The sequence below is a fragment of the Sturnira hondurensis genome, unplaced genomic scaffold, assembly GCF_014824575.4.
Source record: "Sturnira hondurensis isolate 20B ecotype Veracruz unplaced genomic scaffold, ASM1482457v3 Scaffold0009719, whole genome shotgun sequence".
Taxonomy (NCBI): Eukaryota; Metazoa; Chordata; class Mammalia; order Chiroptera; family Phyllostomidae; genus Sturnira; species Sturnira hondurensis.
This window is the reverse complement of record NW_028082350.1, coordinates 11,036,508-11,063,604: the sequence shown is the minus strand read 5'-3', so window position 1 is coordinate 11,063,604 and position 27,097 is coordinate 11,036,508. Positions and strand designations below refer to the sequence as shown.

The 27,097-nt window shown below is 47.9% G+C and overlaps 1 protein-coding gene across 6 annotated transcripts in view; it reads left to right on the top strand.

Moving 5' to 3' along the window:
• Window positions 1-521: 521 nt before the first annotated feature.
• DZIP1 (DAZ interacting zinc finger protein 1) overlaps window positions 522-27,097 on the top strand; it is a 48,967-nt gene continuing 22,391 nt past the window's right edge. For 5 of the 6 annotated variants that reach the window (XM_037057564.1, XM_037057563.1, XM_037057561.1 and 2 more), the window contains exons 1-13: window positions 522-775; window positions 1,396-1,493; window positions 1,844-2,076; window positions 2,841-3,132; window positions 3,253-3,810; window positions 8,797-8,881; window positions 11,689-11,813; window positions 14,877-15,038; window positions 18,185-18,322; window positions 19,209-19,271; window positions 24,712-24,852; window positions 25,530-25,578; window positions 26,890-26,946. In XM_037057564.1, the coding sequence (XP_036913459.1) occupies window positions 3,097-3,132; window positions 3,253-3,810; window positions 8,797-8,881; window positions 11,689-11,813; window positions 14,877-15,038; window positions 18,185-18,322; window positions 19,209-19,271; window positions 24,712-24,852; window positions 25,530-25,578; window positions 26,890-26,946 (1,414 nt within the window). In that variant the 5' untranslated portion in view covers window positions 522-775; window positions 1,396-1,493; window positions 1,844-2,076; window positions 2,841-3,096. The remainder of the gene's footprint in view (window positions 776-1,395; window positions 1,494-1,843; window positions 2,077-2,840; window positions 3,133-3,252; window positions 3,811-8,796; window positions 8,882-11,688; window positions 11,814-14,876; window positions 15,039-18,184; window positions 18,323-19,208; window positions 19,272-24,711; window positions 24,853-25,529; window positions 25,579-26,889; window positions 26,947-27,097) is intronic. The other variant, XM_037057560.1, reaches the window with a different exon arrangement.

Sequence of the window (27,097 nt, the reverse complement as noted above, 5' to 3'; positions counted from 1 at the left end):
CTCCCCGCACCACGGAACTTTCTACCAACAGAGATCCATGCCTCCTCTTAAAGTGGGCACAACCGAAAGAGAGGCCGAAACCTAAGTGGGTTTAAACCCTTGTGGGCTTCACTTGCAAAGTGCCTAATCCGTTTTCCACCTCACTCAGAGGCAGGGCTGCATTAGACAGCTCCTTCAAGGTCCCTCGCATCCTCAGATGTCTGCGATTAAAAAGGAGTCTATTCTTGGTAGTGAATTTACCTAAAGCCCCCAAGTGAAATTAGCTAGCTGAAGGCCAGGCCACCCGCAAGGTTACAGTGAATCTGGTTTCTCTTTGAACAGCCTTCTTGGGGAGAGGATCCCACACCCGTAAGAGCGGCCCCAGCACCACGTGTCTGCACCAACCGCGGGATTGGAGGAGCGCGTTTTAGCGCAGCAGTCTAGACGTGCAAGGTCCCGCCCAGCTGCCAGAAGAGCTGGGACGCCGGGAGAAGAAGCCGGAGAGGGATCGCGGAGGGGAGGGGGGCGGGAGGGGGGTGGGGGATCCAGAGGCGCCAGCGGCCTGGAGTCTGGGAGGGCCCAGAGGAGCGCCAGGCGGCTTGCCTCGCCACAACTTGTCTAGACCAGACAGGCTTCATCCTGCATCTTGGAAGGAGCTGGCTCGCGTCTTCCCGCTTGGCGGCTTCGGGCCTCCACCAGCCTTCCTGCACTAGCAGCGCGCCTGGAGTCTGGGGTCCCCAGCGACGCCCCCATCCGCCTGCTGCGCCCGGCGTCCGCCCAGGAGCGCGCAGCTGGGGTGAGCCAAGGCCTGGGATGCGCCAGGCGCCCGTGCGCATCTTGGTGCCTGCGAGCCGGGCCCTCCTCCCGCTTCCCCTGTCTCTGAGCGGAGGCTCTGCAGACCCCGCTGACGTGGCTGCCGTAGCCCCTACTCCCATTTGCCTTCAAAGAGGCGGTGCCTCCGGCGCCCGCGTCCTCCAGCCTTTGTCTTTGCGGGTTCGGGAGTTGGCCCCACAGTGCGCCCGGCTGGCGTCCGTGCCTGGGGATGGGGGACGGAGGGAACGGGAAGGCGTGCCCCCTTCTTTACTGTTCCGGCCATCTTGCGAACGAGATTCGATCATGGGGCGACAGTAGCCAGCCCCGCGGCGCCTGGGGCCAGAGTGGTGAACAGAGCTGGGTGTCTCCAGCCCCCGTGCCTCTTCCCCGGACTGCAGTGCGGACAGTCCTCCTACATTCAGCTTCAAGGCCTTGGTCCCAGAGCAGGGGAGAATCTCCCTAACAGGCCAGAGGCACAGAAAATAAGGAGGGATAAGGGATGGGAGCTGACATTTACTTTAAACGCCTAATTCATTTGCTCAATCTTTCTCCACGTATCCATCAGCAAATTATTGAGGCCTCTGCCTGCCTGTCCCCTGCTAGGTGCTGCGGATATAACGGTGAGCAAGAGAGAGCCGGGCCCTTGTTCCCGCCGACCCTGCAGCCCAGTGGATGGAGTCCACAGTTCACAGAACTGCCAGGTCGGTATACTGACGCCTTTTCGGCTGAGGCCTACGGCTGGCATAACTAGTTCTAAGAGGTCAGGCAGCAGATGCATGGAAGACTCAAATTGTATACCTAGATCTTTAAGACTTTTATGCCCACTGCAGTGAATCCATAACAGCCCTTTGCCCCCACCCCCAAAGTTCCATTAAACGTTATTTGGGTGTATGGTTCTTATGAAGTCACATACACTGCATGCTGGTTTCCTGGATGCTTTTACGATGGCTTATATCTAGTTATTACCTGGAAAGTGGTAAAAATATTTGATGTTACAGCTTTGCTGATGGTTATTCTGAACTGTATTTTTCTTCTGTTCTTTGGCTGTTAGGAAAGACAAAGGTTTTCCTGATGGTTGGTCCACGCTGGGGCTCCCCGGTGGATTGAGGGATGTCTGGCTTTTCCTCACCTCACTGATCTCTGTGGGAGCCACCGGCCACCCTCAGAAGACCCCAAGAATGAGAGGCCTGAGGTCTATAAGTTGCTGCTAGAAATTTGTTAGCCTCTCCAAACAAACAAACAAACAAACAAACCCAGAATGCAGTGGCCACACCAGTTTGTAAGGTAGATACCAGGGCCCTGTAAAACTTGATGGTAAAGCTGGTAGTTAAATTCCCCTCCGTGTAATTTTTGGTTTTTACGTTCACATTTTGAAAACACATCTTTTTGGAAAGACGAAGTATTAAATACTTGTGGAAGTGTCTTGGTTTGTACTTCTATCAGAAGGTCACGGTTAATTCAGGTGACCAACCCACAGAGGGAGAAAGAGTCCATTTCAAAAAGTACTTTCCATCTAAGAAATTTAGAAAGACTGCCATCAAATAGAATTAAGTACCTTATGAATTTAATTTTGAAAACTTTATTGAGATACCATATACAAAACACACCCTTAGTTTTCGGCGTGCTACTTGATAAATTTTGTCAAATGTATATGCTCAGGGAATCAACAAAATGATCAAAATATATAGAATGTATTTTGTGTCTTTGTGCCTTCTGGCAGCCAGTCAACCTCCATCCCGTGTAATTTTACATAGTTTCATAGCTTAATGTTTTCTGAGTTGTGTGTAAACAAAGAGAGAGAGAGAACGAGTAGTTATTTGTGATCTCAAAACCTAAGGTGAGCGTAGTAGAATACCCAGAGAGGATGGCAACTAGGACCGAAAGGTCCCAGGGATGTGGATCCCGGTGCTTTAGGGACGTGGCTCGTCCTGCCCAAAGGCCAGGGAGGGTGGTGCCCTGGGAGGCAGGCACTCGGGAGGTAACCTCTCTGGGGGGGATGGGTGTGTGTCTACTCAGGCTGGTCCAAGAGGTCTTCTCTGGTTCCACAGGGCCCTGGGTGCACGCTGACCACGCGGGGGGGCCGGCGAGCCTGTTGCTCCCGGTTGCCACAGGCCCGTGGCTCGCAGACGGGGCGTCTGGGGACGCTGCCATAGCAACGGCTTGAACGCCCAGAGTGGAGGCCGCTGCGGCTGCCGCTGGCTGCCGCCGCCTCCTGGGACCTTGCCTTTGCCTGCTGCCGAGGGGTGGGGCGGCAGCGGTTCCTGAGGCAGCCCCGGCCCCGCAGAGGAGACGGTGCACCCTCCGATGCCCGCAGAGGTGGCCGATTTGCTTCCGAGCATGGTAAGGGACTCCGAGGCCTGGGATACCCGCCTGCCGGTGCCAGGTTAGGGGCAGCGAGAGGCGTGGGGGACACGGGACTCACAGCTCCCGTTCCACCCCTGCCTTGTCTCCTTCCCACAGCCCTTCCACAAGCAGGTCTACTACCCCCTCGCCAACGGTCTCGAGGGCCCCGACGCCCCCGCGGGGGCCGGGGCTGGGGCGGCCGCCATGGCCTGCTTCCCGCCGGGCGCGGCTGCGGGCCCCCTGCCGTTCTTCCAGTTCCGGCCACGGCTGGAGAGTGTGGACTGGCGGCGGCTGAGCGCCATCGACGTGGACAAGGTCGCGGGCGCTGTGGACGTGCTCACGCTGCAGGAGAACATCATGAACATCACCTTCTGCAAGCTGGAGGACGAGAAGTGCCCGCACTGCCAGTCGGGGGTGGACCCGGTGCTGCTGAAGCTCATCCGCCTGGCCCAGCTCTCCATCGAGTACCTGATGCACTCGCAGGAGTTCCTCACCGCGCAGCTGCACACCGTGGAGGAGCGCCTGCGCCTGAGCCTGGCCAACTGCGAGCAGAGCAAGGAGCTGCTCACCAAGCAGGCTGGGGAGATCAAGTTCCTCAAGGAGGAGTGTAAGCGCAGGAAGAAGATGATCTCCACCCAGCAGATGATGATGGAGGCCAAAGCCAGCTATTACCAGGTGGGCTGCTGCGTTGCCATGGCAGTTCGTAACCCCCGACTGACCTCAGTTCCCACAGGGATACTGAGAGCGCGCTCTGTCACTGTTCTCTTTAAGATTTGCACTGTCAATAAGGAGAAACAGCATGCTTAAATGACCCAAAACGGTAACTTGAACCAACAGATGACATGGTTCGTTACCTCCTGTAGACTACCCTAGGATTAATGTTTAAACAAGTAACGTTGTCTGCAGTGCTTTACTTAAGTCCTGTAAGTACTGGTGGTTAGAGAACCTGTTTCCTTCTCATCCTGTAACGAAAAGGAAACCATGTACAAATGGCTATGCAGGTGGGCCCCCAGGCGATTGGAAATGATTACATTTTTTTCTCGTTTCTTAGATTTCAAAAATCTTTACAAATTTACAGAAAAGTGGCAAGAGTAGTGCAAAAAAACTTTCATATACCCTTCAACCAAAGTCACCAATTATTAACATTTGCCATATCTGTTTTATTTCCTTTGGGACATACTAGGTTTTGCTACGTATATGAGTACTTTTTCCATATTAATGATCACAAATGGAATGTACTCAACGATTTTAAAAGATTGTGAAAAGGGCCCTGGCTGGTGTAGCTCAGGGGCTTGAGTCCGGGCCTGAGAACCACACGATCGTGGTTCGATTCCCAGTTAGGGCACATGCCTGGGTTGCGGGCCAGTTCCCAGCAGGGGACACATGAGAGGCAACCACACACTGATGTTTCTCTCCTTCTCTCCTTCCTTTCCTCTCTAAAGATAAATAAATAAAATTTAAAAAAAAAAAGATTGTGGAAAGGGCCACTGCATAGTTAGGGTTATTATGTGAGGCCTTTTTTGCTTATCTGTGGTGGTGGATCTCACAAAAATTATGCACAGACCTTTTTTTTTTTGCTCATCAGTTTTTGTTTTTTTTTTAGTTTTTTTTTAAAATTTTTTTATTTTTATTTATTTATAGGGAACTGGCCCCGGCCGGAAACTGGCCTGCAACCCAAGCATGTGCCCTGACTGGGAATCGAACCGTGATCTGGTTCGCAGGCCCGACACCAGCCAGGGCTTTGCTCATCAGTTTTCATTAGTGTTTCATTTCATTTAATGTGTGGCCCAAGTCAACTCTTCTTGTTTCACTGTGGCCCAGAGATGCCAAAAGGTTGGACACCCCTGGCTTAATGGGTCTCAGTAGATGTAGGTCACAGTGAATTCAGAGAACTGGGCAGACAGTGTGGAAAATGATGGGGTTAACAGCACTCAGGACCCACCCAACAGGAGTGCTGAGAGAAGCGTATTCACGGAAGTGAGCAGTTGGGAAAGAATACTGCGAGAAAGTCTTCATGTTTAGCTTTGGGTACGCAACCCTGAGATGTAATTGTCCAATGATCCTTGATGTTGCTAAATGCCTATTTGTTTCAGACGTCTAAATATATATAAATAGTGCTGAGATGGCTCTTTGTAAATGAATACAATGAGTATATGTAAACACTTTAAAAAGTAAACTAGTGAATGGTTAAAACCTATAATATATACAGCCCTGGCTGGCGTAGCTCAGTGGATTGAGCGCGGGCCTGCGAACCAGACGATCGCGGTTCGATTCCCAGTCAGGGCACATGCCTGGGTTGCAGGCCGGTTCCCAGCGGGGGACTCATGAGAGGCAACCATACATTGATATTTCTCTCCTTCCCTTCCCCTCTAAAGATAAATAAATAAATAAATCTTGAAAAAAACCCTATAATATATACAAATTTAAAATTTAACTTATAAACACTTTTTCCTTCTTTGGTTACCATAGAAATGGTGGGTGGTAAACCAAGGTTTTCAAATGCGAATGATGTAGAACAGAATGTGGCCAACACAGGGCCCACCAGCCCTCCACCTGTTTTATCTGCCTTCCACCTTGTTTCTACCCGATGGCAACACCGAGCTCCTTGCCCCAGTTAAGGGGTAGTTACATTGACACAGTCTTAAAGTTACATCCGGCCCTTTGAAGGCAACCGTGAGGCCGATGTGGCCCCCGGGTGAGGATGACTTTGACACCCCTGAATTGTATGAGGATAAAAAGGTAATGATTCGGTTTAATGAAATGAGTGCCTGCCTCCTCTAGGCCACTCAGCAGACGCGGAATAACAGTGGGGTGCCCAGGTGTGACGAGGAATAGGTAGGAGGGACCAGACCGCCTTCTCCAACACCTTAGGGCACGCTGCCCTCTGTTACGTAGTGTGACATTGTCTCTTTATGGAGCCTCTGAGCAGCGTGGGCACTTAGGGTGACGATTTCAGAGTAAACTGCCTGTGTTTGAACCTTGGCTGTTCCACTCTGCAAGTCATTGAACTTCTAGACCTCAGTCTCCTCATCAGGAAAATGAGAATATTACTAGTAGCTGCCTTTTCAGGTGGTTCTGAGAATCCCATCAGATGTTACGTGCAAAGCACGAGGAAGGTTCAATCAGTAGCATCTGACATGTGGATGTTGCTTCCTGCATCGGCTTCCCAGTAGTGAGCTGGGACTACCTATATCTCTTTGCAAATCCTCAGACTTTTTCAGGAGCTCACCATATAGCAGGGGTATAGAAAAGAAGGCCCGAGGTCACATTGCTAATGCCGTAGGACTCGGTGATTCCAGGAGAGGGGCAGACAAAGACTTGCTAAGAATAGTTGGTGCACAGCACTGAGACTCATCCTAAGAAGGCCTTTCGTTTTTGTAGCTGGAGGACTCAGATTCCTCTCCATGCTCCAGCAACACAGGCAGATTTTGAAATCTGTCGACTACTTTCTGTTACTGTTTCCAGTGGGTCAGCCCCTTGGAGTTGGAGATGAGCATTGAGCAGGAGAGAAGGCGTGCATTTTGCAGTCAAAGAAATGTAGGCTAAAATATGCAACTGATAAGGCTGCAACTTAATTTTCCTGAGTTTTGATTTCTTCCTAAAGCAGTGGCCATGGAAATTTAAAAAGAGAACAGTGTGACAGGACCTAGCTCCCAGTAGGTATACTGGACATGTTGGTTTTTGTCGATAGCCTTTATTAAGTTGAAAGCTCCCCTTTCCACTGGGGTTTTTAACTCCCAGACCATCCACTCTGAGCTCCATCAATTTGTCAGTGACAAATTAGGTTTTGTTACCCTGCACCAGTGCCTGTTGGGGGAGATTTGCTGGTGGGTCTCTGCTATGCTAAGTGGTGACTCCCAGTCTCCCCAAACTTGGGGCAGTGGTGTGCCCAGCATCCTCCCCTCTCTTACAGATCCAAGGAGAGTTGATTTCCAGTCTGTTCAGCTTCTGACTTGTTGTTAGGATGCAGTGGTGATTTTCAAGCTCCCTACATGCCAATCCAGAAACTGTAAATGTCTTAGATTTGTTTTGGTATTTTTTGTTACACAGAAATTTCTCCGTTTTGATGGAGTCAAAATATCAGTCTTTTCTTTTTGGAATAGGAACCCCTTCTTACCCTGAGCTCATGACTCTTCTGCATTATTAGTTAAAAGTCTTTTATTTTTAGAAATTAAAAGTTACATCTCGGGTTTCTCACCATTTTCTTTCCCTGGGGGCTGGGCATACCCCTGGAGCTCACACTCACATCTTAGTCCGCGAGGGCAGCCCCTGAAGTTGGGAGGCAGCCAGACACGCACGATGTGCAGAGAATGCCACAGAGATTCCTTAAAGTTTCTCTGAAATGCAGTGCCAAGAAATACCCCATAACGTTAGTTTTCTGGGACGCTAGAACCTGAAGTTCTGATGCAGTTACGCTAAGAGCCAGGCAAGGTATGAACAGAAGGACATGTCAATAGCACAATGGGGTGGAACAGCAAACCCAGAAAGAAATTCTGCAGGACACGTGTTCAGTTTCTTCAGCCAAAGGATTGCGAGGGAAAAACAGAGGCGGAGGGGCAAGCTATCGACTGAACGAGAGTTAAGCAACGTAACAATCAATTGCAAAATTTGGCTTTATTTAGATCCTGACCCAAAACAAAGTATAATTTTTTTCCTAAGACAATGTGTGAAATATTGGGGTGGGGGACCCAATGGTTGGATATTTGTTGCTACTAAGGAATTAATGTTCACATTTTAGAAGGTAGAATAACGATGTTACAATTATGTTAAAGTCCTGTTAGCGATAAATCCTGAAATATTGACAAATGAAATATGTCCGAGATTTACTTCAGAGTAATCCAGGGATGAGGATATAGATGAAACCAGTTGAATTTTTGTTTACACTTTGAATCAGTGTTTAAGTGGAAAAGAGAGATTTGGTGGAATTGATGGGTTTTTTTCCCCCCAGTAAATTTGTTTTAGGCGGCCAGATATTTCTAAGCCTCTGCTTAATGATTTATTAATGCCAGGCTCTGGGGACAAAGCTGTGAATAAGACGGACAAGAGTCAGTGCCCTCAGGAACCCAAAGGATCAGGCAGGACACCACAGGCAGGTGACGTGAATAAACGTGACGATGTGCTTGCTGACTGGTGAGGGCACAGTGATGAAAATTACACGATTGGCTGGGACAGTGACTGGCAGAAGGGTCCTCCTCAAAGACCTGGTTGAGGACAGGCCACCATCGCTCCCCAGTGTGGAAAATGCTCCATAAACCCGACAGCCTGAATGCCAACAGGAGTCAGTCCCGGGAAGAGCTGGGGAGGTTCGGGCAGGGGACCATCTAGGGAGACGGGAGGAAGGCCGGCATTGCTGGAGTGTCCCGACAAGTTGGTGGTAGGCTGGGCACCACCAGCCTCCTGGGAACAGCACTGAGGCTCCAAAAAACACAGGACGGGCCCCTTGCACTGCCAAGCGGTAGTTTCCACTGCCGTCTGCCCAGTGGGGGAAGAACGCCCTTGGTTTCTGTGTCTTCTTAGCCATGCTTTCTGAATCCCTTGCCAGGATGGTGTCTTTGAGGGGAGAGCCTGCAGGACATAGGGCTTCGGGTGCGTGATTTTTAAGTGACGGGATGGAGGGACGCTCGTCGCAGGCGCTCTGATGGGCTGCTCTCTCCCTTGCAGTGCCACTTTTGCGACAAGGCCTTCATGAACCAAGCCTTCCTGCAGAGCCATGTGCAGCGCCGCCACCCCGAGGACTCTCATCTCGGTAAGTCAGTCGTGAGCCCGGCGTTAATGAGCTGCCTTCTTGCCAGTAACTTTGTCTTTTTTTCCAAGGGAGACATGGTCCCATGCACTTCTCAATCCTTCTAAAAGAAGGTCTCACCGTCCTTGTCCATTTAGGAAGCGAATATGGAGCCCTACTCTGTGCTGGGCACTGTACCAGGGGCTGGGGTACAGCCCCAAGGGAAAGGGACTAAGTCCTGCCTTCTAATGGGTTTACATTTGCATAGGAGGGGCAGAGGAAGTACAGTTAAATGAATGAGTCTTTTAAAGCGGGGGGCAAATACATCAGGAGAGTGGGGGGGACAGTGACTTTGGGCCATCAGCAAAGGCTTCCCTGAGGAGAGGATATGCGATCAGGGACCAGGATGATAAGGAGGGCCCAGTCTGGGGAAAAATCAGAGAAACGAGTATTCCAGGCAAGGGGTGTGCGGGGTGTGAGGCTGAGGCAGGACAGGACGGTGTGTTTGAGAACCAGAGAGAAGGTCCGTGGAGTGGAGCGAGCAAGGCAGTGATGTGTGGTGACGTTGGGGAGGAGGGAGCCAGGTCCCACGGGGCCTTGCGCACCCTGGGCAGGAACGTGGCTGTTCTCGTAAGTGTAATGGGAAGCCACCGGAGGTTCTGAGGTAGGGGGCACAATCTAATGTGTACCTCAGAATGAGCCCTCCGCCTGTTGGTGGAGAATCGACTGTAGGGGCAATGGTGGAAGCGGGCAGAAGAGGGAGGAGTCTGCGAGAGTAGCCCAGGTGAGAGAAGATGGCAACTGGAGCAGGAGGTACTGGGGAAGATGGGAGAAGTGAAGACGGAGAGAATGTGTTCCAGACACAGAGTCCACAGGGATGTGACTCAGCATGAGAGGAAAGGATGAAGCCAGGATGGTCCTGGGTTTTTGACTATATACAGTTGGGTGAACAGCAATGGCGTTTACTAAGACGGGAAACCTAGGGGCACGGAGCAGGTCCAGGGAGGAAGGAGAATGGAGAGTTTGTGTTGGCCATGGGTAAACCTAAGTCACACATACAATTGCCACGCACGTGGAGAGGCTGCAGGTCTGCAGGTCAAGGTGGAGGCCCAGGCTAGAGATACACACCTGGGAGCTGTTAGCAGAGCGGCTGGATGAGGTCAGCTAGACGGAGAAGGCAGCCAAGGGCCCGCTCCAAGGCTGTCCCAACACTCGGAGCTCTGGAGGAACAGCTGGGTTAGAAACAGCCTGGAGGCAGGAGGGAAGCCTGTGGAGTGTGTCGTCATGGACACCGAGGGACATCAGGGTTTCAGAAAGGAGACAGTGGTCAGTCCTGTCGAAAGTTCCTGAGACACAGAGTAAGACGAAGGCTGAGGCCCGGCTCTTGGTGACCTAGACATAGCAGCTTCGGTGGACGGGTGGGGACAAAAGCCAGACTGGAGTGAGCTGAGCCGAGAATCCAGTGAGGAAGTGGTCGTGTCCATTACAGACTTGTACTTCTTCAAGTGTTTTCTGGGAAGGAGAGCAGAGACGTGAGGCCTGACCTGGAGGGGAATGGGGGGCCAGGGGGCCGTGGCTGCCTTGTTCGCCGTGGCAGACCCTCAGATGGGTTTGGGTGCCGATGGGAATTAACCAGTGTGTGGAGGGAGAAAATGAAGAAGCAGGCGAGGGGAAGGGTTTCTGAAGTTTATCGAGGAGCCAGGTTTCCTAGGACTTCCGTGTTCTCAGGAGGAAGGAATGCAAGGTCTGCCTCTCCGCGAGAAGATCAGAGCATCCCGCAGGTCGCTGCGGTGCTCCCCAGAAATTCCCATTCCGATCTTGCATAGTTTTAGTGTCTGGACCTGTGTACCTGTAGCTTGCGCCTCAGTGCCTGCTTTCCCCTCCCTTTTGGGCCAATCTGTTTCCCTTTCTGCCTATTTCGGGTAAATAGATTTATGTAGGAAACAGCTAAGCTATGTGTAAACCATGTGGACAGCATGAAATCCCATTTATAAGCCACGGACTACTGATACAATTTAGCGATATATTGGAGAAATTGGAAAGATGAAATATTTTAATAATTCTACCATTCTTCAGTGTGAAACTGACTTTCTCTCTCTTCTGTTTCAGTATCCTATTCTATCCCATACTCGTTTCAGAGAACCCTTCACACTCTGAAATGAGTATTCTTTCTTCAGATCATCTCTGAGATTCTGACTTTCTACTTTGGTTTCCATACCTTTCATGTCTACACTCACAGACACATGTATATCCATTCAGTCATGTGTACATCTGCATGTAAGTACATGTACATAACTATTCCTCCCTTCGCTGGTTGCTTCCTCTTACAGCTTTTCCGCACCGCGTTTTTCGCCCCGTTGGCAGGTCTCGGCCCGCGTTGGCATTCCGAGGGCCAGCCTCTGCCTGCCTTGGCACAGACGGGGTCCTCCGGGGGGACTCCATGAGAGCACAGGGGTGGTGACCGCAGAGATTTCCACGCGGTGGCGTCTGAAGCAGAAGCCATTGCTTCTCTATCTGGAGGAAGGGCCCAGGATTACTCCTTGTCACTATTTTTGCTCCCCGAATGGGCTCTCACACGTCCTCTGTGGAATAATCCAACCTCAGAACAGTAGCTGGAAGAATCTGCTGAAAATAATTCAGTGCCCAGTAAGACAACGGGCCACGAATACACATGAAGGAGCAAAACTTGGCTCGTGTGGCATAAAAAACTGTAACACCCCAAGCAAGAGCAGTTTCCTCTGTCTTACCAATGGTCCTCGGCCCCGTGAGTTTTCAGGTAGGTTTCCTCAGCACGGGTCGCATAGTCTAACACGGCGCTTCCGTTGCCCCAGAGTATAAGAGAAAGGAGCAGGCCGACACACTGCAGAAGGAGGTGGACTTGTTGAAGGAGCAGCTGCAGCTCACCAGGTCTCAGCTGGAGGCCTCCCAGCACGCCCACGCGCTCAGAGTCGCCGAGGTAGGTCGCTGACCGCGCAGCAGCCCATGTTGGGGAGGATGGCGTTCCTCTCTTTTAAATGGTCGGTAGGATTCACCAATGAAGCCAACTCTGTGGTCCTGGGCTTCTCTTTGTTGGAAGGTTGTCGATCGCCAGTTCCATCTCCTTACTCCTTAACTGGTTTCTTCAGATTCCCTATTTCTCCGTGCTTCAGTCTTGGTAGGTATGTTTCTAGGACTTGATTCAGTTCCTTTAGAGTGTCCAGGCCCTGGCTGGTGTTGCTCGGTGGGTTGAGCGTGGGCCTGCGAACCAGAGTATCGCGGTTCAATTCCCAGTCAGGGCACATGCCTGGGTTGCAGGCCAGTTCCCAGTGGGGGACACACGAGAGGCAACCATACATTGATGTTTCTCTCACTCTCTCCTTCCCTTCCCCTCTAAAGATAAATAAATAAAATCTTTAAAAAAAGTGAAAAATTAGAGTGTCCAATAGGTTGGCATATACTGTATTTTTAGGACTATAAGATGCACCTAGATTTTAGAGGAGGAGAATAGGAAAAAAATTTTTTTGAAGCAAAAAATGTGGTAAACTATTTAATGACATAAATAACATAATGTTTCACCATTGCGAATGTAAACTACATTACTAGCCATGTAAGCTACATTTGGATTATAGGATGCACCCCTCTTTCCTCCCAAATTTGGGGGGGGGGTGTCTTATAGTCCGAAAATGCAGTAATTTTTCCTGGTAGTCTGTTACGGTCCTTTGTAGCTCTGTGGTGTCAGCTGTAATGTCTCCTCTTTCATTCAGCATTTTATTTGAATTTTCTCTCTTTCTTGGTCAATCTAGATAAAGGTTTCTCAATTGTTTGTCTTTTAAAAAAGTCAACTCTTAGGTTTGTTGATCTCCTCTGTTATTTTCCTATCTGTATTTTATTGATTTCTGCCCTAATCTTTATTATTTCCACCCCTCTGCTAACTTTGGGCTTAGTTTGTTCTTGTAGCTATTTGAGGTGTAATGTTAGGTTGTCTCCTTGCGATTTCTTTCTTTATTTTTTTTTTAAGATTTTATTTATTTATTTATCTTTAGAGGGGAAGGAGAGAGGGAGAGAAACATCAATGTATGGTTGCCTTTTTGTGCATCCCTTGCTGGTAGCCTGTAAGGAACCTGCAAGGAACCGGTTTGCAACCCAGGCATGTGCCCTGACTGGGAATCGAACCGCGATCATCTGGTTCGCAGGCCCGCGCTCAATCCACTGAGCTACGCCAGCCAGGGCGCGATTTCTTTCTTAACGAAGGTGTTTATAGCTGTTGCGCTTTGTTAGAACTGCTTTTGCTGCATCCCATAGGTTAGTATGCGTGTTTCCATTTTTGTTTGTCTCAAGATATGTTTCATTTTCCTTTCGGTTTCTTCTTTGACCCATTGGTTGTTCGGGAGTGTGTTGTTTAATTTTCACGTATTCGTGAATTTTCCAGTGGTCCACCTGTGCACTTATTATCTCTAGTTTCATATCACTGTGGTTGGCAAAGATGCTGAATATAAGACAAAGTCGTGTCTGGTGACCTAACATATGGTCTGTCCCATGTGTCCCCTGCTGTTGACAGGACGTCCTGTGCACGTCTGTAGGTTCATTTGACCTACAGCAGTGATTTCCCACAGGTGTGCCGCAAGAGTTTTGAAAACAGGCAGTACCTGACTGTGTGACCAGGGGCACTGACCTCTTGTCCCTTAGATTGTCAAATTTTAAAAAATGACAACAGCCAACACTATAGTAGACATCCAGTGTGAATGAATCATAATTATACCTATTATTTGGTCAGATCAGCAAAAAATATAATTTTTGGTGTGCCGCAGAATTTTCATACTTCGTTTATGTGTGCCAGAGATGAAAAAGGTTGAAAATTACCGATCTACAGTGTTGTTCAAATCCTGGGGTTTTAAAAAAATATTTTATTTATATATTTTTAGAGGATGGGGAAGGGAGGGAGAAAGGGAAACACCAATGTGTGGTTGCCTCTCTCATGCCCCCCACTGGGGATCTGGCCTGCAACCTAGGCATGTGCCCTGACTGGGAATCAAACCAGGACCCTTTGGTTCACAGGCCCACGCTCAATCCACTGAGCCACACCAGCCAGGGCCAAATCCTGTTTTTCTTTATTGATTTTTTTGTCTGGATGATCTGTCCAGTATTGAGAGTAGGGTGTTAAAGTCCCCTATTATTGTATTGCTCTTTATTTCTCCTTTTTGTCCTGTTAATAAATTGCTTTATATATTTAGGTGCCCCAATGTTGGCTGTGTAAATATTTATAATTCTTATATCTTTGTGATGAATCGAACCCTTTACTGTTATAGAAGGACCCTGTTTGTCTCTTGAGATCTTTCTTTGTTAACATAGGCATTTTTTAGCTCTAAATTTCCCTCTGTGCCCTGATTGGCTGCTTCCCTTTTTTGGTGTGTTGTATTTTAATTTTTATTCATCTCCAGGTATTTTCTAATGACCCTAGTGAGTTTTCCTTTGACCTGTTAGTTTAAGAATCTGTTATTCAGTCATTGTGTATTTTCATTTTCTACTTTACCTTGTGTTAGTGATCTCTGGCTTTACTCCATTGTGGCTGAAGAATAGGCTTTGCCTGATTTCAGTCTTTTAAAATTCGTTGAGAATCACTTTGTGGCCTAACACATGGTCTTGCCCCCTGAACCTTTGGTGTTCATCTAGCAAGGTTGTGTAGTCAGTGGATGCCCACACTGATATGTTACCAAGAAAGGCCCAAGAGACTCTCCCTTTTAAAGTGTCTTCACAGTTTCCGTACTATTGCATGTCTGCTCGACAAGTTCACAGGTCACAGAACTCTGGACACGTTGGGCCTCTGCATTTGCACTTTAAGAATTTAGGACGCATGTTACCCTTGGTTCGTAAAAATCGTTGTGCACAGACCTGCCATTATACGAAGTGTTGTGGCGAGCCTTACTGGGCCGTACAGTGCCAGCTGTACGAAGCTTGGGGCGAAGCTGTGCCCACTGATGTAACATTTTACCTATTTGCTTCATACCAGAACTGTTGAAGCCATGCTTTAAAATGATTTCAGGAGTACGAATTGCAGAAAACAAAAGAGGAAGAACTTCTGAAGTTATTTCATAGGTGGAAAGAGGAAGAAAAGGAGAAGTTGGTTGACGAAATGGAGAAATTCAAGGAAATGTTTAAGAAGGAGTTTCAAGAATTGACCTCCAAGAACTTAGCATTGGAATACGTAAGTATTAGACGGAGGGGTCCTCATCCTGCTGGCAGAACTACTGCCTTGAAAGGTGGCATTAGAATGGCATGGCGGCCACTCAGTGCAGAAGCCCCTTGATGGTGCTCTGGCTCCTCCCCAGGCAGAGGAGACACCGCCCCTCCCCAGGCAGAAGGCATGCAGCAAATCAGAAAAATTGCTTCTTTGAGAGGGGGCGCTCTGTCCCCAAGCCCTAGTGCAGAGTACTTGGTACGTTTGGCCGGTTGGTAGAAGAGGGTTCCTCTCTCGTTAGCTCATTAGGGTTAGAAAATCTTAAACCGTAAACTGTTCCCTGAGTTTGGGGACTTTCCAGGAAAGGCTGGCACAGATCACCCAGGTGGGAGGGAAAGAAGCTGACCCAGAAAGACAGAGCGGGAACCTTGGCTGGCCCAGCAGCTGAGGAAGGTGGGTCCGGAGCAGGCAGGATTTGGCCAAATGGGCCCCATTTCCCGTGGGAGCGGCCTTGCTGCACGTGGCCCTGGTTACATGCATGGATGACAGGGACACACCTCGCTGGGCTGGGACCTTCGTCTTCTGCAAGCGCCTTCTTCAGTCAGTGTCCGCTGTCATTTAGCAAAGAATTACCTGAGCCTGCTAGGCAGCTCAGTGCTACCTCACCCTCAAGCAAAGGAAACGCAGGAGGCAAGGGATGACCCTTGAGCTCCCTCTAGGGGCCAGCAGGTTTAATGAACTAAAATAGAGGGGTGTTTGGGGGATGCCGCTAAGATCCTTCTCTGAAATGCCTCCAACTCTCACATAAGGGCGAGCCAACTATGACCTGGGAACCAGATCCAGCACGCCCCTGTTCTTTGTGTGGTGCATGAGCTAGCGAAGGTTTTTTCCATTGTTCCGTGGTTGAAAAAAGTTTAAAGAAGACTGTTTCACGACACAGGAAAATGGTAGGAAGTTCACATTTCAGCCTGCACAAGTCAAGTTTTTTGGAACACAGCCACGCTCTCTGCTTTACACTTTGTCCACGGTGCTTTTGTGCTGGACCCGGAGAGTTGAGGGGTTGTGACCAAGACTCCGTGTCCCCAGACCAAAAATGTATGCTCTCTGGCTCTTTGGAGGAAAAGTTTGACAGCCCTCGTTTTATCTGTGTGGGCACAGGGTTAACAACTGGTGAAGGTGAAATGGATGTTTCGTCTTTCCTGTAAGTTGTAATTTGCTGGGGGGAAAAAGGGGAATAACATTGGGTGGCTCGTTGTGTCTTTTCTGTAGAGATTCCATCAGGCACCTTCCTGCGGGTTCAGTTTTCCCCGTCTTACCTTTCCCTGGTCGCTGTTCTTCTTTCTTTGCATCAGGAGCCCTAGGCGGTTGTGGTTTCTCTGCCCAGAGTGCCCTCTACCGCCCCTACCCTGGGGTCCTCTCCTGAACCTGCCCGCGGCTCCTTAGCAGAGTGGGTGCCGTGTGGCCCACAGGACCCGGGCGCTAACCAATTTAAGACCGACTTCCTCTGCCTGCCCCAGGAAGGTCACACTTGTTTTTTTTCTCGTGATTCTCTGCCAGTTACCGTTCTTCCTCCCGAGATTCCCTCCATGGTCCTGCCCCTGCTCCTTCCCCTGGGATAACCGTGGAATAGGACTTCTTTCCACAGCCTTACCATTCTTAACTTAAAAAAAAAAAGACCTTTATCGAGAAATAGTTCACATACCATACAGTTCATCCACTTAAAGTATTCCATTCCTTGGTTTTCGGTATGTTCACAGGCTTTGGCAACCATTCTCACGGCCACTTTGGAACATTTCATTGCCCCAGGAGAACGCTCGTACCCCTCAGCACTCAGCCCACACCCCCGCTTTGCCCCTGGCCACCGGCGACCACGGAGCTGCTTCCTGTCTCTGTGGATCCGCCTGTGTTGGATGTTGAGTCACACAGCATGTGATCTTTCGTGGGTGACATCTTTCACTTAGTATCACGTTTCCAAGATTAATCCATGCTGTAGTATATATCAGTATTCTATCCTTATTTTTATTGCCGAATGATACCCATTGTATAGCGTACCATATTTTTTTGTGCATTCCTCAGTTGACGGAATTTGTGTCGTTTGCCCTTTAGGCTGTCAGCAGATTGTAAAATTATCATTACAGATGGACTTTTTTTAGAGTAGTCTATTTTTTTTAAATAGACTTTTTTTTAATTGGTGGATTTGTTACAATTAATGAAGCAGTATTGATACATTTGTGTTAATTAAAAGTCCATACTTCCTTCCAATTTCTTTAGCATTTACCTACTGTCCTTTTTCTGCTCTGGTGGAATGTTACCTAGGACATCACATCACATCTAGTTGTCACGTCCCCTTAGGCTCCTCCTCGCTGTGACAGATTTGCTTTTGATGACCTGGACGAGGTATATTGTAGGGTGTCCCTCTGTTGGAACTGAGTTTGCGTTCTTCTCACAGTCAGACTGGGTCTATGGGTTTGGGGGAAGAAGACCTCAGAGTTCAAGTGCAATGGCCATCACAGGCTATCTAGGGCGCACGCCACGGTTTACGGTTGTGGGTGTCGTCCTTCACCCGCTGGCTGGGGTTGTGTTTGTCAGGTTTCTCCAATGAGCAGTAACCCCACCCTGTTCTGTACTGTCCTCCTGAAAAGACGTCGCTCCGTGCAGCCCAGACGTAAAAGAGGGGAACCGTGCTCGGCCGCCCCTTTGTGGTTGAAGCTAACGGGCAGCAGCGCCTTCTGTGCTTGCTGCCTGTGCCTTTGAGACTAACACACAAGCCAAGGGTAACGCCGAAATGCTCACCCCTAATGGATTCGCGGATGTGGTCTCGGATGAGGCTGGCCTCTTCGCTGACTTGTCCTGAGAGCCGGCGGCACGCAGTTCCGCTGTTTCTGGCAACTGTTCCGAGCCCATCACAGATGTTAAGACCCATTGTTCAAGATTGGAAAGTCAGGTTTCCTTTCCGTTTCTTACCCTGCGCGTGTTCATCATCCCTACCCTTGGAATGTTGGAAACAAACAGAAAAAGAAAACCCCTGGAAAGGAGAGGGAAGGGAAGCGTGATGAGCCTCCAGTAGGATATAGTCAGATATAAAACGTGGAGACACACTCCCCGATTCTATTGTTTAAACCTTACAAAAGCATAAGCATTGGTGCCACCGATTTTTGCGTTTCATTCTGTAGCAACTGTCAGAAATCCAGAAGTCCAACCTGCAGATCAAGTCCAACCTAGGCACGCTGAAAGATGCGCATGAGTTTAAAGAAGAGCGTCCTCAGTACCCCCAGGATTTCCAAAACGTGATGCAATTTCTCGACAGTCAGGTACGTGACAGTGGGCGGTGACAGTGGGTGGTGACGGCGCTGGAGGCCCGATTTTTCTTAATGTGGTGACTTGCGGCATCTGTTTCTCTCAGTGACCACAGGGCGGCTGATGCTTTTTTCTGTCTCCCAATACATGCGTAGCTCAGAACAGGTGTTCACTGGTTCCTTGTTGATCGACTAATGGATGTGGCCACAGAGCAGTTGGCAAAATTGCTTCATGGTTCCCTAAGATAATATCTACTTGAATTGGTTAGCATTACCTCAGTATTTATTTTTTTATACTTCAGATGTACCTCTCAGTTTCGGAAGCACTGGGAAGGCGTATTGAAGCACTAACTTTATTTTTATTTGAGCTTAAATATACAACTACGTTGGTGAACTGATGATCTTTTTTTTAAAATATATTTTATTGATTATGCTATTACAGTTGTCCCATTTTCCCCCTTCACTCACCTCTGCCCTGCACACCCCCTCCCACCCACACTCCCCCCTTTAGTTCATGTCCATGGTCTTTTATATTTATCAAACATAATTACAGTCATTTGGAAGTTAGTATCTGTTATCAGCACAGTCTTCATACTGGCTCTTTGGTCATGCTCATTTTGGGGAGCATTGTTTGACATCAGGAAACAGAGATTAAAGTTATGAATTTGGGATTTTTTTTAAAAAGTGGTAATACATCATGTTAAAAAGCAGGTGAGTCACTGAAATACAGACACCTGCCACTGCTAGTCCTGTTGCCCCTCACATCCCACCTCCGCCCCCCAAATCTGCCTTCCGCCTTACAGCCAGGCTGGCCCCGTGTGTCCCTGTCCCGTCTACAGTTTCTCAATGGCGCCCCCATTTTTCACTAAACGGAAACGACTCTTGTTTTACTGTTTTCCAGGAGAGTAAGTGGTCGGCTCGAGTTCAGGCTCTTCATCAAGAACACAAGAAAGAGAAGGGTCAGGTAAGATGAAGGAAACACCCTTATGTTCATCGCAGCGTTATTCACGATAGCCAAGGTACGGAAGCAACCTGAGTGTCCATGGATAGGCACACGGATAAAGATGTGGTACATGTGACCGTGGAATGTCACTCGGCCATAAGCAATGAAATCTTGCCATTTGGGGCAGCATGGACGGACCTAGAGTGTATTGTGCTAAGTGACGTAAGAGGGACAGAGAAAGACAAGTGCCATATTATTTCACTTACATGTGAAATCTAAAAACCAAAATAAACAAACAGAGAAGCTCATAGATACAGAGAACAAAATGATGATTGCCAGGTGGGAGGGGTGCTGGGGAGGCTGGGTGGAAAAGGTGAAGGGATCGAGAAGCACCAATTGGCAGTTATAAAATCACTATATTGTACACCTGAAACTAATATAATTTTGTATGTCAACTGTATCCGGGGAAAAAAAACAGAAAAAGAAACAGTCTTATATAAGTGGGTCATTTTTGCAAAAAAAATATTTGCTTTTCTTTGTAATTAAGCTAGTATTTTTCACTTAATAAAATTTGCTGAGAAATGTGTAGCAAAAATTAAAATTACTTACAATTTCAATAGCAAAGATAACCATCACTATTGCTTTGTTATCATTTCTTTCAGTCTTTTTTTTCTGTGCTGTAAATGTTGGATTTCTATAAGTTAGAAATCCATACATACAATCTTACTTTTTAAAAAAATATTTTACTTATTTATTTTCAGAGAGAGGGGAAGGGAAGGAGAGAGGGAGAGAAATATCAATGTGTGGTTGCCTCTCATGTGTCCCCCACTGGGAACTGGCCTGCAACCTAGGCATGTGCCCTGACTGGGATTCGAACCACGATCCTTTGCTTCACAGGCCTGTGCTCAATCCACTGAGCTACACCAGTCAGGGCTACAATCTTGCATATTTTGACGTGTGCTTTATATCTATAACTTTATATATGTTTCACCTAATGCATCCTATGTTTAAAATATTCTTCAAAATCATGGTTTTTAATGATTACACGATGATCTGCAGATATATCATAAGTTATGTCATCATTTCTTTCATTGTTGAATACATGTTTCTAATTTTTTTCACACAATGACAATCTAATTTTTCAATAAAGGGAAGGACTGTTCACATTAAAATGATTTTTATGAAAACAAAATTTAGTTATGACACTGGTTCCCTTTCAGCTGAGGACATCAGAAATTTAAGTGTCAGAGTGATTTTACACCGAGTGCAGAACATCTAAAGTAGATTTATTCGAGGTCGTTTTCTTTAGGAAAAATTATTTATTTTTTCACTTTAAATCGTATGAATTTTGTAGCCCTTTGGATCCCCTGTGCCTTACTCCGCTCAGGTTTTGCTCTAACAAAATACCATAGACTGTGTGGCTTAAACACATGTATTTATTTCTCACTGTTCTCGAGGCTGGGGTTCTGGGTGTTAGCCAGTTCAATCCCTGGTAAGAGCCCGTAGCCACTGTGTCCTGACATGGTAGGGGGGTGGGAGACGGGGGAGAGAAAGAAGGGGAGGAGGAGGGAGAGCACACTCAGAAGCTCGGGTCTTTTCATACACAGGCACTGATTCCAACACGGGGACCCTGCTTCATCTAAACCTAATGACCTTCCAAAGGCCCCATCTCCTCATATGACCACATTGGGGGTTAGGGTTTCTACAGGAATTTGGGGGGTGGCACAAACATCAAGTCTGTAAGGCCAAGGGGGAGGGATTAGTCAGGACCTGTACCCTGGGGGTGCACCCTTGAGCTACGTTAGATTTCTGCCTCCCACGCCCTCCTCCTCTGGCCGGGCTTTACACTGCACCTGCAACGGCACCTTCTGCAAGAAGTAGGTCGGCCCCTCCCTCGTTATTCTCACCATTTCATGAGTGTTGTTCTGATCACTATTTAACATCCTTTTTTGCTTCTTTGTTTACTTGTCCAGTTTCTGCTTCTCCAGCCAGATCACTAGGCCTAGGAGGGAGGGGCTCCATCTACTTAGTTCGCCGTTGTGCTCCCCGTGTTCAGCAGTGTGCCTAAGATGGACTTGAAGCGTACTGACTGCTGAACGAATGTGGAAGGTTGCTAGGTGTCGAAAAAGGGGATCCTTCAGCCGTGTGTCTGTGGATGGAGAGGTGCTGGTTGCAGGGTTCAGGAGAGCAGGACGAGGGAGTTGTCTGTCGGGGTGAGCCCCGTGTTCGAACCCAGGCCCTCTTCACCCCGGGCCCCTGCTTGTCTGCCTCCCTGCCTTGCTTCCCCGTGAGGTGTTCGGCACTTAGCCAGTGGGGAGGGGACTGGGCAGTGACAGCTTGGAGTGGTTGCTTTTCTGTAAGGACATTCCAGCTGTCCTTTGCGATACTCTAAGGTAATAATTGTTCCTGAAGAGGGTTGCACTTCAGAATGACCCCATGCTCTTTTCCAAAATACACATGTGCTGCTCTACAGCGTGAGATTCTCATTCAGTAGGTAAGTCTGGGACACGCATATTTTGGGGGGAGGGATCACACCAAAAACAAGCCTAGATAGTTCTGTTTTGGATCCGTGGTTGGAACCACTCACTGCTCTTAGATAATTTGAGGTCTTCCTCTCATTGTTCAAGACATCTTAAAGCTTTGATATTAGGGAAAGAATCCAGGCTTTCTTACCAACAGGGGGTGAGTTTGAACCCTTGCTCTGTTAAAGCCCCTTGGGTTCCAGGCAGCCGTGGGAATTTCAGTGGCCTTCTGGCAGAACAGAACGTAAGTCACAGAGTTTCACACTTGCCACTGCAAATCCTGGGAGAGAGAAGGACCAGAGGTTGGTGTTCAGAGGAAGGAGAGGCCTTCCCAGCTCTGAGCGAGGCGCTCCAGTTCACAGCTCGCTCCAGTTCACAGCTCGGGCGTGTGGCTCTTTGTGCCGCCGCTAGGCTACGCTGCTCTCTTGTCGGTTTTGTTTGCTCTGAAGCTGCTTACTTCATCCTTCATTTCTCTTAAACCCTAACAGAGAGGTGAATGCAATCAGGTTTAGTAATCTCTGCCCAAGCCCGAACTATTAATTATTCCACATGATTGGTGCCTAGTGTCCCTACAATGCACATATTGTATTTCTCTGTTTAAGAGAAGTTGCATTTGCCAACTTTTTATTGCTTTACCCAGGCTCCTGGCATCCTATTTTATTTTTAAAAATAACATTGGGAGGAGTTCAAAGGGAGTCACAGACAAACCACGGCATACCCTTTTGACCCAACTTAAGGCTCTCTGGAGCTTGGGAAGTTGTTGAAGGGTCGCATAAGGAAAGGAGGATGGGGCGATGCGGACTGACACAAGAAAGAGCCACGACTTGAGATGGCAGGAGGTCTTGGCAGATGGGCTGGAGACCCACGCACTTTCTGAAATGGTGTCTGGCTGCCCCTCGCTTAGATGACCACATTCCTTTCTCAGTGAACTTTCTCTGCATCTTTGTGGTTAGGTCTCAATTCTGATATCAGACCAGTGCCATCCCTTAGTTTTTCCTGGGTCCTATGTCTTTTGGGGGCCTGGAGTGACTCCCCATATTGCTGATCCTAAACTTGCACTCACCACCCTGGACATCTTTACTGGCTTCTACTTCTGTTTTCCAGCTCAGTGTTTCCCACAATGCTTTGGGGGGCACTCTTCCAGTGGCGTGTAAGAACATGGAGAAGATTCTTGACAATGTCCTCCTTGGGGGAGAGTCTTAGCATCCACTGAGATATGAAAGGATATTTTTAGTTCTCACTCAGGAAACCTCTGTGACTTGCTTCATCCCAATGCTTGTCCAGGCTCCTACAAGCACTTCCGGGGCGGGGGGACCCCGCTGCAGTGTATTGATTGAGAGCACTAACTTTTTGTTGTTGCTATTGCTTTTTTAAAAAATGTGATCAGATTGTTTTTAGAGCAGTTTTAGGTTCGCAGCAAGCCTGAGCAGAAAGTACGGAGAGTTTCTAAACACTCACCGGCCGTGGCTGTGTTCCCTGTGAGCACAGCCTCTCCCACTCACTGTNCAAGCACTTCCGGGGCGGGGGGACCCCGCTGCAGTGTATTGATTGAGAGCACTAACTTTTTGTTGTTGCTATTGCTTTTTTAAAAAATGTGATCAGATTGTTTTTAGAGCAGTTTTAGGTTCGCAGCAAGCCTGAGCAGAAAGTACGGAGAGTTTCTAAACACTCACCGGTCATGGCTGTATTCCCTGTGAGCACAGCCTCTCCCACTCACTGTCAACACTCCGTACCACAGTGGCGCACTTGCTACAGTCAGTGAGCGTGGCTGATCCACACATCATTGTCATCCCAAGTCCAAAGTTCACCGGAAATCATGCTGTGGTGTTCTGCATTCGATGAGTGTGGACCAATGGCATGTGCCCGCTGTCAGAGCATCACACAGAGTGGCTTTACTGCCCCCAAAGTCCTCTGCGCCCTGCCTGTTCATCCCTCCCTTCCCCTAACCTCTGACATTTTTGCTCTTTCTGTGCTTTTCCCTTGTTCAGAATCCCGTATGGAAGGCACCTGACAGGATATAGCCTTTTGGGGTGGGCTGCTTTCACTTAGTCATATGCATTTAAGGCTCCTCCAAGTCTTTTCATGGCTTGATAGGTCATCTCTTTTTAATTCGGAATACCATTCTACTGACTGCGTGGGGGCCACAGTTTGTTTATCCATTCAGTAAAGGGCATTTTGGTTGCTTCCAAATTATGGCAATGATGAATAAAGCTGCCACATTCAGGGTCCAGCACAGGTAACGCCCCCTTTTAATTATGAAATCTTTTACAAAGTCATAAACATGTGATTCTGTAACATAACAATATCACACGCAAGCACACCATATGACATTTTAGGTGACATGTTCACATTACCACTGTAAATTATCACACCCGTATTATCACCCTACCGACCACACAGGCCACACACGCAGGCCAGCTTTACTTCCGCCAGACCCTGTGTATCTGTGTGCAGGTTTCTGAGTGGACATAAGTTTCCACCTCCTTTGGGTAAACACCAAGGAGCGTGATTGCTGGGTTGTGTAGTAAGTGCATGTGTCATTTTGTAAGAAACCGCTGAACCGTCTTGCAAAGTGGCCATGCCGCCTCGCCTTCCCCCCAGCAATGAATGAGCCCCTGCTGCCCCACATCCTCCCCAGAGGGCGGTACTGTCCGTGGCCTGGACGGCAGCCCTTCTAAAAGGTACGCTGCGGTTTGTTTTTGATTCGGTGGTTCAGTTCTTCAAGCCCCAGGGGCTGCTTGATTGCATGCAAGTATTATTTGTTAACATCTTCCATGACATAGGGCCTGGGACCCGGCGATCAGAGATCTACTCCATGACCTATTATTGTGCACAGGTGACGTGAGGCCCACGAAGAAGGAGGGACATAGGCATGGAGGCCTCAGAAGACCGTTTGCAGGCAGTTGGCAGACCAGTGCCTTTCTGAATCTTTTTTCCAGCTCCTGTCCCATATAGAGAAGCTTCGAACCTTAGTGATAGACAATCTAAATGCCAATAATGTTTTCTACAAGAAAAAGATCGAAGAGCAAGAGCAGACACTCCAGGAACGGAATGAACTGATTATGAGCCAGAGACAGCAGGTATTTTTGGCTGTAAATAGGCACTTTCTTTAAGCAGTGCAGTTTATTGAAGAAATGTGTTTTTATTTTAGAACACTCATAAACTGGGTAAGACAAAGAAAATCGAATGTTTTTCCTGGTCATTGTTTATAAAGTAAATTCAGTCAAATGGTTTTTAAAAGGTATTTTAAAATATTGTAGAGCAGATTTACTCAATTAGGATTTGGAACAAATTTGAAGATTGATAAGAATTTCTATTTTTTAATGATTTTATTTATTTATCTTTAGACAGAGGGGAAGGGAGGGAGAAAGAGAGGGAAAGAAATATCAGCGTGTGGTTGCCTCTCACACACCCCTTCCTGGGGACCTGGCCCACAACCCAGGCATGTGCCCTGACTGGGAATCGAACTGGCAAAACTTTGGTTTGCAGGCCAGCACTCAATCCACTGAGCTACACCAGCCAGGATGACAAGAATTTCTTTTAGTAATTGCTTTGAGAAGCAGCTGTATCTATATGCTGCTTTTATAAAACTTTTCTTCTTGTCTTTGAAGTGCACGTGCCTCCCCCCACCCCCCCGCCCCGTCTTTGGAGGATTTTGTGAGAAAGCTAATTTCCTAAGTCCAGTATCTATCCATTATCCATTTCGTCCCTATGTAATTTCAAACATGTATCGCTAGAAGACTGTTTCTCTTTGCAGATTAAAGAGTTTACCAGTAAACCATTAAACAGTGTCATTGAACCCAAAGGTAAGCGGACTGGGAGCCCAGTGCTGGAGGCAAGGCTGCCTCCAGAATTACTCGCTGGGAATCAGAAGAATGTGGGGCCCTGGTGGATTGTGGGTACTAAGTTGGCATTCCTCTGGTTACTTCAGGTTGGGACATCTGTTTTCAATCCAGAAAGCTGAAAAATTTTTAAAGACCTGAACTATTTTTCAGTGGTCTTCTAGATTTTTTACAGGATACTGTTATGCTCGGTAGTCATTTACCTCTGCGCTCATGAGCAGTGGATGGAATGAAAAGGCCTGGAGACAGGCTGGGTTCAGCTCCCATCTGGCACTTTGTAGCTTGGTAAGGCTGTGCCTCAGTTTCCTCCACTCTCAAGTTGGACAACTGACAATAAGTACACCTGAGGCTTCTTACACGGAGAGCATGAGAAAAGCACACCTATTTAACATCCATGGTGTTGGCTATTGTTATTGATATTAAACTCAATTATTTTATTTTTTAAATCTCTTTATTTTTCTATGGAATTTTGGGGGTGAGGCTGTTTAACAAAATTGTACAGGTCTCGGGCACACGATTCTACAACACGTCATCTGTACCCTGTGTTGTGTGTTCACCACCCCAAGTCAAGTCTCCGTCTGTCGCCTTTTATCCCCTAGTTGTTTTAAAGTGCCGGGGAAGCTTGCTGCATTCGTCTCAGTCGCAGCTGTTTGGGGTTAAACATTTGTTCTCGGAATAGTGAGACCGTACACCACCCAGTAACTGGCAGTGAAAGCATCCGCTTCTTTCTCATTCGGGAGATAGTGGAGATGGGAGACTGGCAGCCCGAAGGACAGGGTCTCACAGTAAAGCAGAAAGCTTGCCTTCTGCCTAGGTCTCCTCCCACGTGACTCTAGCCTCGTTCCCTGCATGTCTCGGGCTGTGAAGGTATCTGTCCACCATGGGGACTAGCAAGGGGCATACAAGCTGGGCATACGAGCTGCGTCCCAGCTGCCTCGGGAAACGCGGGGTCACACACGCATTTCCCTCTTGTTTGGAGAGAAAGGTTTGGGAAGGACTGTGGTTCCCTGTAGCTTCTCTCTGAGTATGAGAATTCAGACAGTGAGGAGTACCTGCATAGTTACTTAGGTAGCATAAATATTTAACTGCGGAGCACTTTTAGGAAAAGTTAGCTTTATAAGGATTTGTTGAACACTTTTACTCAGTTGGGTGAGTCACTATATGTTGGTAAAGTTCATTTATTGTTTTGTGGGGGGAAGAGTTTAGGGTAAATGCTGGCAAGATATAACCCATAGCTTGTCGGTTTTGTTATTAATTTATTTTTTGTTATTTCAGGGAATTCTTTAACATGGCAGACGTTTGAACCTAAGCCAGCTGCCTCAGCAGTATCTAGTAAGTTCCTATAATATGCTCAAATTTTAAAGACATTCTGTTAAATGCTGAACCGATACATCACTTCTGCTGATTTTCAGAGACTTTACTTTGAAAACCAATGTGTTTGGAGATGACATCGTGATCTATTTTGAGTTCTGGCTTCCACCTA